The 14,808-nt window shown below is 44.6% G+C and overlaps 1 protein-coding gene across 2 annotated transcripts in view; it reads right to left on the bottom strand.

Annotated features, from left to right (window-relative positions):
- LOC135513125 (pituitary adenylate cyclase-activating polypeptide type I receptor-like) overlaps positions 1-14,808 on the bottom strand; it is a 76,283-nt gene that overhangs the window by 36,035 nt on the left and 25,440 nt on the right. For both annotated transcript variants that reach the window (XM_064935855.1, XM_064935857.1), the window contains one exon: positions 5,036-5,140. In XM_064935855.1, the coding sequence (XP_064791927.1) occupies positions 5,036-5,140 (105 nt within the window). The remainder of the gene's footprint in view (positions 1-5,035; positions 5,141-14,808) is intronic.

Genomic DNA, 14,808 nt, shown 5'->3' with positions numbered 1-14,808 from the left:
AGACAGCTGGAGCGTTAACGAGGCCGAAAGGAAGAACCCGGTATTCAAAGTGCCCTAACGGAGTGTTAAACGCCGTCTTCCACTCGTCCCCCTCCCTGATGCGCACGAGATGGTAGGCGTTACGAAGGTCCAATTTGGTGAAAAACCTGGCTCCCTGCAGGATCTCGAAGGCTGAAGACATAAGAGGAAGCGGATAACGATTCTTAACTGTTATGTCATTCAGCCCTCGATAATCCACGCATGGGCGCAGGGACCCGTCCTTCTTCTGAACAAAAAAACCCCGCTCCGGCGGGAGAGGAGGAGGAGACTATGGTACCGGCGTCGAGCGAAACCGACAAATAATCCTCGAGAGCCTTACGTTCGGGAGCCGACAGAGAGTATAATCTACCCCGGGGGAGTAGTTCCCGGAAGGAGATCAATACTACAGTCATACGACCGGTGTGGAGGGAGAGAAGTGGCCTTGGAACGACTGAACACCGTGCGCAGATCGTGATACTCCTCCGGCACCCCTGTCAAATCGCCAGGCTCCTCCTGTGAAGAAGAGACAGAGGAAACAGGAGGGATAGCAGACATTAAACAGGTCACATGAAAAGAAACATTCCAGGATAGGATAGTATTACTAGACCAATTAATAGAAGGGTTATGGCGCACTAGCCAGGGATGACCCAAAACAACAGGTGTAAAAGGTGAACGAAAAATTAAAAAAGAAATGGTTTCGCTATGATTACCAGAGACAGTGAGGGTTAAAGGCAGCGTCTCACGCTGAATCTTGGGGAGAGAACTACCATCTAAAGCGAACAAGGCCGTGGGCTCCCCTAACTGTCTGAGAGGAATGTCATGTTCCCGAGCCCAGGTCTCGTCCATAAAACAGCCCTCCGCCCCAGAGTCTATCAAGGCACTGCAGGAAGCAGATGAACCGGGCCAGCGGAGATGGACCGGAAAGGTAGTGCGTGATCCAGAAGGAGAGGCCTGAGTAGTTGCGCTCACCAGTAGCCCTCCTCTTACTGATGAGCTCTGGCTTTTACTGGACATGAGGTGACAAAATGACCAGCGGAGCCGCAGTAGAGACAGAGGCGATTGGCGATTCTCCGTTCCTTCTCCTTGGCCGAGATGCGGATACCCCCAGCTGCATAGGCTCAGCATCCGAGCCGGCGGAGGGGGGTGGCAGTGATGCGGCAGGTGGCAGTGATGTGGAGAGGGGAGCAACGGAGAACGCGAGCTCCTTTCCACGAGCTCGGCGACGAAGATCAAACCGTCGCTCTATGCGAATAGCGAGAGCTATTAAGGAGTCCAGACTGGAAGGAACCTCCCGGGAGAGGATCTCATCCTTAACCTCGACGAGGAGACCCTCCAGAAAACGAGCGAGCAAAGCCGGCTCGTTCCAGTCACTTGAGGCAGCGAGAGTGCGAAACTCAATCGAATAATCCGTTATGGATCGATTCCCCTGACATAGGGAAGACAGGGCCCTGGAAGCCTCCTCCCCAAAAACAGAACGGTCAAAAACCCGTATCATCTCCTCCTTAAAGTCCTGATACTGGTTAATACACTCAGCCCTCGCCTCCCAGATTGCCGTGCCCCACTCACGCGCCCGTCCGGTAAGGAGAGTAATGACGTAGGCGATGCGGGCTGCGCTCCTGGAGTAAGTGTTGGGCTGGAGAGAGAACACCACATCACACTGAGTGAGGAATGAGCGGCACTCAGTGGGCTCCCCAGAGTAACACGGCGGGTTGTTGATCCTGGGCTCCGGAGACTCGGAAACCCTGGAAGTGGGCGGTGGATCGAGGTGGAGTTGGTGAACCTGTCTTGTGAGGTCGGAGACTTGGACGGCCAGGGTCTCAACGGCATGTCGAGCAGCAGACAATTCCTCCTCGTGTCTGCCTAGCATCGCTCCCTGGATCTCGACGGCGGAGTGAAAAGGGTCCGGAGCCGCTGGGTCCATTCTTGGTCTGATTCTTCTGTTATGTACTTGAGTGAAGACCCAAAAGCGGTTTTAACAGAAAACAGAGTTCTTTAATGAAAAACAGGAATGGCATAAATCCTCTTCCAACGTAGTCAATGGAACAAAAAGAACGTTAGTATAATGCAGGATGCACCTGCCAGGCAGACTCCGACAGGATAGGACAAGGTGGAAGCAAACGCGACGACAGCTTGCTTCTGGCATCAAAAACACAAACAAGAATCAGACACTGAAAGTAGCAGGAACAGAGAGAGAAATAGAGACCTAATCAGAGGGGGAAGAGAGAACAGGTGGGAAAGAGTGAATGAGCTAGTTAGGGGAGATGTAGAACAGCTGAAGAATGAGAGACAGAGAAGGTAACCTAAAAAGACCAGCAGAGAGAGACAGAGTGAAGAGAAAGGACAGGAACAGACATAACAAGACATGACATCGAGAGGTCTGCTTGGGGGGATATACACAGCTGTGATCAGGTGAACAAAAGGACTTGAGTTCCTGTATGTTGTTATGACTACACCACAAATCGTTACTCATTCTCATACTCATAATGCATACAATCTCTGATGTCTCTCTGGAAGGCAACCCTTACTCAAATTTTGTCTACTTTGTTGTCAAGAGACTGGACATTGGCGAGGAGTATACTCGGGAGCGGTGAGCGATGTGCCCATCTATAGAGCCTGACCAGAAGACCACTTTGTCTGCCCCTTCTGCAGCATTGTTGTTTTGGGTTGCCTACTGGGATCAGATCTGTTGTCCTGGTTGGTGATCCGAACAGAAGACCCACTTCGGGAAAGTCATATTCCTGGTCGTAATGTTGGTAAGTTGCTGTTGCTCTTATATCCAGTAGTTCTTCCTGGGCTGTATGTAATAAGACTTCCTGTGGTAACAATGTAAGAAATAATATATACAAAAATGAAATACTGTATAGTTTCCTAATTACGCGAAGCGAGGCGACCATCTCCGTCGGCACCATCTTGTAGAATCTCAGACTGGCCAATAAAAAGAAAAGATTAACATGGGCAAAAGAACATAGACACTGGACAGAGGAACTCTGCCTAGAAGACCAGCATCCCGGAGTCACTGTTGAGACTGGTCGAGACTGGTGTTTTGCAGGTATTAGTTAATGAAGCTGCCAAATGATGACTTGTGAGGCGTCTGTTTCTCAAGCTAATGTACTTGTCCTCTTTGTCCTTTATTCTGGTTAGAGCCAGTTCTGTGAAGGGAGTAGTACACAGCGTTGTACCAGATCTTCAGTTTCTTGGCAATTTCTCACATGAAATAGACATTTCTCAAAACAAGAATAGACTGAAAGTGTTTTGCTTCTGGCCATTTTGAGCATGTAATCAAACCCACAAATGCTGATGCTCCAGATACTCAACTAGTTTAAAGAAGGTCAGTTTTATTGCTTCTTTAATCAGAAAAACAGTTTTCAGCCGCAAAAAGGTTTTCTAATGATCAATTAGCCTTTTAAAATGATAAACTTGGATTAGCTAACACAATGTGCCATTGGAACAAAGGAGTGATGGTTGCTGATAATAGGCTTCTGTACACCTATGTAGATATTCCATTATAAAAATCTCCCATTTCCAGCTTCAATAGTTATTTACAACATCAACAATGTCTGCACTGTATTTATGACTAATTTGATGTTATTTTAAATGGACAAAAACGTGCTTTTCTTTCAAAAACAAGGACATTTCTAAGTGACCCCAAACTTTTGAACAGTAAGTGTATTTCTTTGTTACTTCATGGGGTCTTAAAATTCAAAATCAAATAGCGAAATAATCCTTGGAATGACCTTCTTAAAACAATTCCATGTAGTTTAGTATGACATGCATTGTGCATTTGTGCCATTCAGAGGGTGAATGGGCAAGACTTTAAGGGCCTTAGAACAGGGTATGGTAGTAGGTGCCAAGCGCAACGGTTTGAGTGTATCAAGAACTGCAACGCTGAGTTTTTCACGCTCAACAGTTTCCTGTGTGTATCAAGAATGGTCCACCACCCAAAGGACATCTAGCCAACTTATGGCAAGCATTGGAGTTAACATGGGCCAGCATCCCTGTGAAAGGCTTTCCACACCTTGTAGTCCATGCCCCTATGAATTGAGGCTGTCCTGAGGGCAAAAGGGGGTGCATCTCAATATTAGGAAGGTTTCCTAATGGTTAGCACACTCAGTGTATATTCTGCTCTCTCTCTCTCTCTGTCTCTCTCTCTCTCTCTTTCTCTCTCTCTCTCTCTCTCTCTCTCTCTCTCTCTCTCTCTCTCTCTCTCTCTCTCTCTCTCTCTCTCTCTCTCTCTCTCTCTCTCTCTCTCCCTCTCTCTCTCTCTCTCTCTCTCAGTCTTCTCAGTGAGTCATTTTAAGAACATAAAACACACGAACACAGCTATGTGTTTCTGTGAGTGTGATGAACATGTCTCATTTACATGCCTTATCTAATGTCAACCATTTTATGAGCCATGAGAGAGGCTATAACTGTGTATGTTTTCTTTAGGGTAGCCAGCTGGCTATGGCTGGGGCTGAGGAGGAGAGGAGGATGGTCATAGCCTATATAAACATGCCAAGTTTCCTTCAGGATGGGAAGGAATGAATGTAATCCTCTGTCTTGAATGATCTTAGAATGACTTCTTGTTTCTAAAACCATAACATAGATCCCCAGGGATACTTACCAAACACTTGACTACTCAGTTGTGTTATACTTTAACTGCTAGAATAGTTTCTATGGTGTTTGTATGCTTTATAAATGACCCAAAATAGCAACTTTAATAGCAATACTAAACTGTAGAAGCTTTCAACTCTGATCCTTCCACATACATCAATGTATTGAACAGGAAAAATACACACTGACGTCCTCCCTTTCACCTCTTCAGAAGCTTGAGTGGTTCTGGCTAAATAAACTTCTCCCCACTGAGCTGAGTGGGTCTACGCTAGGTTCAAAGGTCAATCAATAAATCAATCACATTTATTTACCAAGCACTTTTTACATCAGCAAAGAGCAAGCAGAGGCATGCCCAGGAACAAACCACTGGTATATCAAAGGGTCAAAGGTCAAGTTAAAGGTTAAAGGTGAGATGTTACATTACCTTTGTTGGCGAAGAGCTGGGAGACGTCTGAGCAGGAGACGTTGACAATCTGGCCCACCTCAGCCCGTGACCAGCATCTGATCTCATCCCACTCTGTACGACACCCTGGCACACACACAGGTACGCAGGCACACACACACACACACACACACACACACACACACACACACACACACACACACAGGAGGCATGGATCTTAGCATCCTGATCTCATCCCACTCCATAAGACACCATGAGAGACTCACACGCATGCGATGATGTACGCGCAACACACACAGGAGGCAGAAAGAGTAACACAGTGTGTCACTTTCTGTAAGCAAGCTAGACGAATAGCGGATTTGTGCCGTGTTTGATGGGTCCACTGTGAACTCTAAGAGACAGTAGATCACAGTAGAATTGGAGGAACAGGGAAATGATTGACAGTGTGTCATCATCACAGAGAAAATGTATAGAGATCCTTATTTGGAAATAAGCAGTTTTTGCATGGAAATTGCCATTGAGGGCTTTCACAATTCACAATTCAAAGTCATCAACTGGGTGGGGATTCCTATGGGTGGAGTCCTATGGGTTGGAAGCAATGTTGGGTATTAGTTACTTTAAAAAGTTATATATTACATATTACTTGTTAGAGTTAACAAAAATACCTTGTTACTTTACAACAGTGGTCACCAACCCGTCGATCGGGATCGACAGGTCGATCTCCAAGGCATTCCTAGTCGATCACCAAACATTTATGTAAAAACAACGCTGGATAAATCCTTGCTTTCCTAAAAATATGTTAAGGTTTTGTGTTGTTAGTTGTAGGTGCACTTTATTCAGCAGCCCTAGTGCTGGGAAGGCAAAGTGTCCCTTTTTGATCCATTTCATATGTCTGAAGGTAGAACTCCGTCTACCCGGCAGGCACAGAGGGCAAATCAAGTGCACCTATTAGGCCCACCGCTGACTAATCAGATAGCTCATATCACAATGTGTCCAAAATTTACTTGAGCCATAGACTGTAAAAAGAAGGCTTGAGCGCACAGCTAAGTTGATACTGTGAAATTATTTTTTTTAAATCATGACTAGAGAGAGACTGAACGAATACAGCAAAACACTGCTGTTTTTATGAGTAAGTTCATGAAAATTGTTTTTCAGTACTGCCAACACGTTGTTCAACACTTTTATAAGCCATAAAATGAGCTACAATCTGTAATGCTCCGGTTTTCGTGGGTGTGGAGTCAGACGCAGGAGACAGAGAGTGCAAGGCTGTGCTCTTTTAATGCACCAACGCACCACAGGGTGCTCACAATAATAACGGCACCACAGGGTGCGCACAATAATAACGGCACCACAGGGTGCGCACAATAATAACGGCACCACAGGGTGCTCACAATAATAACGGCACCACAGGGTGCGCACAATAATAACGGCACCACAGGGTGCGCACAATAATAACGGCACCACAGGGTGCGCACAATAATAACGGCACCACAGGGTGCTCACAATAATAACGGCACCACAGGGTGCGCACAATAATAACGGCACCACAGGGTGCTCACAATAATAACGGCACCACAGGGTGCGCACAATAATAACGGCACCACAGGGTGCTCACAATAATAACGGCACCACAGGGTGCTCACAATAATAACGGCACCACAGGGAGCGCACAATAATAACGGCACCACAGGGTGCTCACAATAATATCGGCACCACAGGGTGCTCACAATAATAACGGCACCACAGGGTGCTCACAACAATAACGGCACCACAGGGTGCTCACAATAATAACGGCACCACAGGGTGCGCACAATAATAACGGCCCCAAACACGGGGAATGAGAAAAGTACAACTGAAATTTCCCGCACAACAACCAGGCGGGCCGGCTGTCTAATAAAGACAAACTAATCATTCACCAACAGGTGCTACCAATAAACATACAAGGAGTGGGAGGAAAGACAATCAGTGGCAGCGAATAGTGACGACGACCACCAAGCGCCACCCACCCGGGAAGGGAAACCACCCTCGGTCGGACGCGTGACACAATCAGCTGTAATGAATGAGTAACCTATAGCAAAGTGTTGCCATATTGTGATGTTATTATTAAGTGCTTGTCTCTTTTATATTGAGGAATATTTCACTTTATCTGGACATTGGATTAACAACATGAATTGGTGCTTGAGGCAGAAATAATGCTATGCGACTTGAATTTCGCTGTCAGCTGGAAGACAGTGTCCCCTTTTCAATGCGGAGCGAGGGAGGGCAAAGAGAGGGAGTGTGGAGGGAGGGAGAGTGGAGAGACTATGAGTCGGTTGAGAGGCAGCCTCACCCCTGCTCTCTCCCTTCTCTCAAACTGAGCATCAGATCAGTCCAGTAAATTAATAAAAATAGTCAATTTTTATGCTTACTCAGCTGTGCCTGAAAAATAATTCAACAAATGATCTATTACAAGTGTGATCATTTTACAAGTATATCATTTTTTGTTATATCATTTCAAAATGGTCTGAGAAGAACAACATTGGCAGGGAAATTCAAGCATAGCAGATATGCAATGATAACGTATTGGGCATATAGTCTACTACAAAATTCATTGCTACAGAACTGTTATAAATATGTTCATGTTGCATAGACTTATGTAAAAGCTCTATGCAATTGAAGCAGTAGATTCAAAAGCATTTTGATTCAATAAGTGATCTTGACTCAGAAAAGGTTGGTGACCACTGCTGTACAATATTACCTTGTGTGGAAAGTAACGCGTTATATGACTAGTTATATGACTAGTTATATTACTTTGCGTTACTTTGTTTGACTGTCGCTGGGAGAAAGGCGAGCCACATGCGCTCTACCAAAGATAGGCTACATACTACATCAGGTTTTGATCACTAGTTTCGCCTTTCATCTGTGGAGCTGCTTCCCTGTGCTAATCTACAAGTGCTGATCTATCATATGGGCTGCTCAATTAGCCATATATAGTGTAAGCCAAACATCTGTACAGATTTCCTATCCTTTCATTCAAAATCCCATAGATATGTATAGAGGGCACACTTGCCACGAGAAGGTGAAGCCCTCTATGGGCTTTGCTATCACAGAAGTGATCAATAGCAAAGATCAGAGGTGCACCGTCTACACATTTCTATGGAGAGCTGTCATGGCATTTCTCCTAACAGCCTTTTTCCACTCGGTCGAGAACTAAATGAGGAAACAAGTTGAGATTGGATCATGGAAATGCGCCCGGTAGAGATATAATCCTGAAAGTAGCGCACGCGTTGTTTGACAAAGTAACTGTAATAATATTACCTAATGTGAAAAAGTAACACTCTACTATACTCCGTTAATCATAAAAGTAATCTGGTTACGTAACCCGTTCATTTTGTAACACATTACCCCCAACACTGGTTGGGAGCAATCAGCTAATGATCAGAGCATTGTCTTCTTAATATTGTTTTGCCTAGTTTGTAAATGGCTTTAAGCTATCACTGTCATCAATAAATGAATGACACAAAATATTTGGTTCAATACTCCAGCACTGTAGGGGGCAGTAAATCACCAGTATTAGCTTTACACATCAAAATAAGAATAAATTGACTACTTTAAAATGCCTGCCTATCTTCATGCTCACACTCTACATCCCAACCCAAGTTCTCTGTTCTGGCACCTCTTGTCTCGTTGCTCTCCCACCCCTACGGGAGGGCAGCTCCCACAGCCCAGTCCAAACTACTCTGTCCTGGCACTCCAATGGTGGAACCAGCTTCCCCCTGAAGCTAGGACAGCAGAGTCCCTGCCCATCTTACAAACACATCTGAAACCCTACCTCTATAAAGAGTATCTTAAATCATCCCAAAGCACCCCCCTTCACAACCCCTCCCCCACCCCAAGAAAAACATTGAATAAAAGCCTTTTGTGAACTAACACTCAAACTTGACTTTTTCCCCCTTACTAGCTCTGACCTTGCTTTTTTATTGAGGAACAATGTACTTACTATAACTGTGATATGTGGTTGTCCCACCTAGCTATTTTAAGATGAATGCACTAAGTGTAAGTTGCTCTGGATAGGACCGTCTGCTAAATGACCAAAATGTAAATGTAAAATGTCACAGACAATGGCACAGATGCAATGTTGAGATCTGTTCATCTATATGGTTATCACCTCCTGGCAACAGGGCGCAACAGGGCTCTCTTTTGAGAGCAGAACACTTATAAAAACATTTCTTATAATGAATAAGACCTGAAAGGTAATTGAAAAGGCTAATTAGCTCGTAAAATCTGTAGCCAGTAACACAATGTAATGGTCAAAGTTGAATAGACTATTGCCTTTCCATCTACTTCTGACATTGCATCTACTTCTGCCATTGCTTAGATACAGTTTAATGGAGACTCCAAAAAGGTCAAGATCAGGGAGGAGGAAGATGATCCTCAGTATGCCTATGCGTGTGACAGGATTTAGACTATTTCCTGGGTAAAACGTTCCACTGTAATAGTGAAGGTGTAAACTTGTCAGTAGAAAATCTTAACAGTATATTTGACCTCTCAGCTTCCCTATCAAATCTAAAAATCTCAAATAGAAAACCGAAGAAAATGAACAATGACAAATGGTTTGATGAAGAATGCAAAAATCGAAGGAAAAAATTGAGAAACCTGTCCAACCAAAAACATAGAGAAAACCTGAGTCTATGCCTTCACTATGGTGAATCACTAAAACAATACAGAAGTATACTACGGAAAAAGAAGGAACAGCACGTCAGAAATCAGCGCAAAGTAATTGAAGAATCCATAGACTCTAACCACTTCTGGAACAATTGGAAAACACTAACACAAAGAATTATCTATCCAAAATGAAGATGTATGGGTAAACCACTTCTCCAATCTTTTTGGCTCTATAACAAAGAATAAAGAGCAAAAACATATACAGAATCAAATACTAATCTTAGAATTAACTATTAAAGACGACCAGAACCCACAGGATTCTACAATTACCTTGAATGAGCTAAAGGACAAAATAAAAACCCTCCAACCCAAGAAGGCCCATGGTGTTGATGGTATCCTTAATGAAATGATCAAATATACAGACAACAAATTCCAATTGGCTATACTAAAACTCTTTAACATCATCCTTAGCTCTGGCATCTTCCCCAATATTTGGAACCAAGGACTGATCACCACAAAAGTGGAGACAAATTTGACCCCAATAACTACTGTGGGATATGCGTCAACAGCAACCTTGGGAAAATCCTCTGCATTATCATTAACAGCAGACTCGTACATTTCCTCAATGAAAACAATGTACTGAGCAAATGTCAAATTGGCTTTTTATCAAATCACAGTACAACAGACCACCCTGCACACCCTAATTGACAACCAAACAAACCAAAACAAAGCCAAGTCTTCTCATGCTTTGTTGATTTCAAAAAAGCCTTCAACTCAATTTGGCATGAGAGTCTGCTATAAAAATGGATGGAAAGTGGTGTAGGGGGTAAAACATACAATATTATAAAATCCATGTACACAAACAACAAGCGTGAGGTTAAAATTGGCAATCAACACACATTTCTTCCCACAGGGCCGTGGGGTGAGACAAGGATGCAGCTTAAGCCCCACCCTCTTCAACATATATATCAATGAATTGGTGCGGGCACTAGAAAGGTCTGCAGCACCCGGCCTCACCCAACTAGAATCTGAAGACAAATGTCTACTGTTTGCTGATGATCTGGTGCTTCTGTCACCAACCAAATCAAATCAAATCAAATTTTATTATTTTTTATTATTTATTTTTATTATTTATTTATAGTCCCAAGGAGGGACTATAGCAGTACCTAGATATTATGCACAGATTCTACAAGACCTGGGCACTGACAGTAAATCTCAGTAAGACCAAAATAATGGTGTTCCAAAAAAAGGTTCATTCGCCAGGACCACAAATACAAATTCCATCTAGACACCATTGCCCTAGAGCACACAAAAAACTATACATACCTTGGCCTACACATCAGCGCCACAGGTAACTTTCACAAAGCTGTGAACGATCTGAGAGAGAAGGCAAGAAGGGCATTCTATGCCATCAAAAGGGACATAACATTCAACATACCAATTAGGATCTGGCTAAAAATACTTGAATCAGTCATAGAGCCCATTGCCATTTATGGTTGTGAGGTCTGGAGTCTGCTCACCAACCAAGATTTCACAAAATGAGACAAACACCAAATTGAGACTCTGCATGCAGAATTCTGCAAAGAAAAATCCTCTGTGTACAACATAGAACACCAAATAATGCATGCAGAGCAGAATTAGGCCGATTCCCACTAATTATCAAAATCCAGAAAAGAGCCGTTAAATTCTACAACCACCTAAAAGGAAGCGATTCCCAAACCTTCCATAACAAAGCCATCACCTACAGAGAGATGAACCTGGAGGGGATTCCCTAAGCAAGCTGGTCCTGGGGCTCTGTTCACAAACACAAACACACAGAGCCCCAGGACAGCAGTACAATTAGACCCAACCAAATCATGAGAAAACAAAAAGATAATTACTTGACACATTGGAAAGAATTAACAAAAAAACTGAGCAAACTAGAATGCTATTTGGCCCTAAACAGAGAGTACAATGTGGCAGAATACCTGACCACTGTGACTGACCCAAACTTAAGGAAAGCTTTGACTATGTACAGACTCAGTGAGCATAGCCTTGCTATTGAGAAAGGCCACCGAAGGCAGACATGGCTCTCAAGAGAAGACAGGCTATGTGCACACTGCCCACAACATGAGGTGGAAACTGAGCTGCACTTCCTAACCTCCTGCCCAATGTATGACCATATTAGCGACACATATTTCCCTCAGATGACACAGATCAACAAAGAATTTGAAAACAAACCCAATTTTTCATTATTTATTTATTTATTATACCTTTATTTAACTAGGCAAGTCAGTTCAGAACACATTTTTATTTTCAATGACAGCCGAGGTACAGTGGGTTAACTGCCTGTTCAGGGGCAGAATGACAGATTTGTACCTTGTCAGCTCAGGCGTTTGAACTTGGAACTTTCCAGTTACTAGTCCAACACTCTAACCACTAGGCTACCCTGCAACCCCAATTTGAATAAACTCCCATATCTACCGGGTGAAATTCCACAGTGTGCCATCACAGCAGCAAGATTTGTGACCTGTTGCCACAAGAAAAGGGCAACCAGTAAAGAACAAACACCATTGTAAATACAACCCATATTTATGCTTATTTATTTTCACTTGTGTACTTTAACCATTTGTACATTGCTACAACACTGCATATATATGTAATATGACATTTGTAATGTCCTTATTGTTTTGAAACTTCTGTATGTGTAATGTTTACTGTACATTTTTATAGTTTATTTCACTTTTGTATATTATCTACCTCACTTGCTTTGGCAATGTTAACACATGTTTCCCATGCAAATAAAGCCCCTTGAATTGAATTGAGAGAGAGAGAGAGAGAGAGAGAGACAGAGAGAGAGAGAATATATATAAACTGTGTTGATAGTATAATGGGAGCATGTGGGGGGGGTGTTGGGGGAGGGAGACAGAGGGTGGAGGTGGGAGGTTATCCCTGATTATTGTTTCTCTGTTGGACTCATTTATGATTCATAACCACAAACAAACAGTAGCTCTCTTGGAAGTATCCCCTCTACATAACTGGTCACTTGTGGGTTGTCATTCATGAATGACTAAGGTGAGAAGACACTTGACTGAATGTGCACTGTGCTGTGTACTCTCTCATGTTCATTGCTTTTCAATGATCAAAAAATTAACTGCCTTTCTGGCAAATGTACATCTGTCATTTAGCAGACATTCTTATCCAGAGCAACTTACAGTAATGAGTGCATAACATGTTCATACCTGTCCCCAGTGGGAATAGAACACACAACCCTGGTGTTGCAAGCACTATGCTCTACCATCTGAGCCACACAAGAGATGGGCTGGTCCATTTTTACCCCAGTGGGCCTGCCCACAAAATGATCATTATTTGGATAAAAATGTGCCGGTGTGGGGGCCTCTAGGAAGAAGATGGGTCGGTGTGGGGGCCTCTAGAAAGAAAATGTGCCGGTGTGGGGGCCTCTAGGAAGAAAATGGGTCGGCGTGGGGGCCTCTAGGAAGAAGATGGGTCAGTGGGGGGGCCTCTAGGAAGAAAATGGGTCGGTGTGGGGGCCTCTGGAAGAAGATGGGTCAGTGGGGGGGGGGGCCTCTAGGAAGAAGATGGGTCAGTGGGGGCCTCTAGGAAGAAAATGTGCCGGTGTGGGGGCCTCTAGGAAGAAAATGGGTCGGTGTGGGGGCCTCTAGGAAGAAAATGTGCCGGTGTGGGGGCCTCTAGGAAGAAAATGGGTCGGTGTGGGGGCCTCTAGGAAGAAGATGGGTCAGTGGGGGGGCATCTAGGAAGAAGATGGGTCAGTGGGGGGCCTCTAGGAAGAAGATGGGTCAGTGGGGGGCCTCTAGGAAGAAAATGGGTCAGTGGGGGGGCCTCTAGGAAGAAGATGGGTCAGTGGGGGGCCTCTAGCAAGAAAATGGGTCAGTGGGGGGCCTCTAGGAAGAAGATGGGTCAGTGTGGGGGCCTCTAGGAAGAAGATGGGTCAGTGGGGGGCATCTAGGAAGAAAATGGGCCAGTGTGGGGGCCTCTAGGAAGAAGATGGGTCAGTGGGGGGGCATCTAGGAAGAAGATGGGTCAGTGTGGGGGCCTCTAGGAAGAAGATGGGTCAGTGTGGGGGCCTCTAGGAAGAAGATGGGTCAGTGGGGGGCCTCTAGGAAGAAAATGGGTCAGTGGGGGGGCTCTAGGAAGAAGATGGGTCAGTGGGGGGGCCTCTAGGAAGAAGATGGGTCAGTGGGGGGGCCTCTAGGAAGAAAATGGGTCAGTGGGGGGGCCTCTAGGAAGAAGATGGGTCAGTGGGGGGGCCTCTCGGAAGAAAATGGGCCAGTGTGGGGGCCTCTAGGAAGAAAATGGGCCAGTGTGGGGGCCTCTAGGAAGAAAATGGGTCAGTGGGGGGGGGGCTCTAGGAAGAAGATGGGCCAGTGTGGGGGCCTCTAGGAAGAAAATGGGCCGGTGTGGGGGGCCTCTAGGAAGAAGATGGGCTGGTGTGGGGGCCTCTAGGAAAATAATGAACAGTATACAAAAGGTGAGATTACGGTACCTGTTAAAGTAACTGTACTAAAGCTCGGCCTACGGTTAGAGAGGGACATGAATGTGATGCATTCATCTGTTTAAATAAGAAGACAAGCAGATACGAGTCTGTGCTACTGATTATAGACATCAGTGTAATTCTGATTGAGTAGGCAGCAGGAGACGCCTGGTATTAGTGGGAGGTCTACAAGACCAGATAATCTAGTCAGAATGGTTATGAACACAGGGAGGTTTCTGGCTCATCGTTCTATATCTCCCTCTATCTTCCTTTCTCTGTTTCAGAACCCTTTCGCTGTTGTTGAAAGGCAGCCAACATTGTTATCTGAATGATACAAACAAATGTCTTCTTTAATGTGTTTTGTTAACCTTCATAATTTTATACAACTTGTGTAATTATTGATCATTTCTATTGAGCAGAACTCCAGCGAACCAGGGGGTCTCTTTCTCAGGCACTCGCTCAGTAAGTCATCAACTGAGTAAAAAAGTGTTTCCTACGGCCCTGAAAACAGTTGGTGACGTTTGAAGCTCTGTCCCTGCTTGCACATATGTCTGTCTGTTATTCCCCTCACATGGCTGTCAGGAGCTGTCCTTGCGGGTCTACAGTCCTTGCGGGTCTACAGTTGCTCCAAACCAGGGGAGGTATATGGAAGAGATCA

The sequence above is a fragment of the Oncorhynchus masou genome, chromosome 24 (genome assembly GCF_036934945.1).
Source record: "Oncorhynchus masou masou isolate Uvic2021 chromosome 24, UVic_Omas_1.1, whole genome shotgun sequence".
Lineage (NCBI taxonomy): Eukaryota > Metazoa > Chordata > Actinopteri > Salmoniformes > Salmonidae > Oncorhynchus > Oncorhynchus masou.
This window is presented reverse-complemented; position numbering and strand designations above follow the sequence as displayed.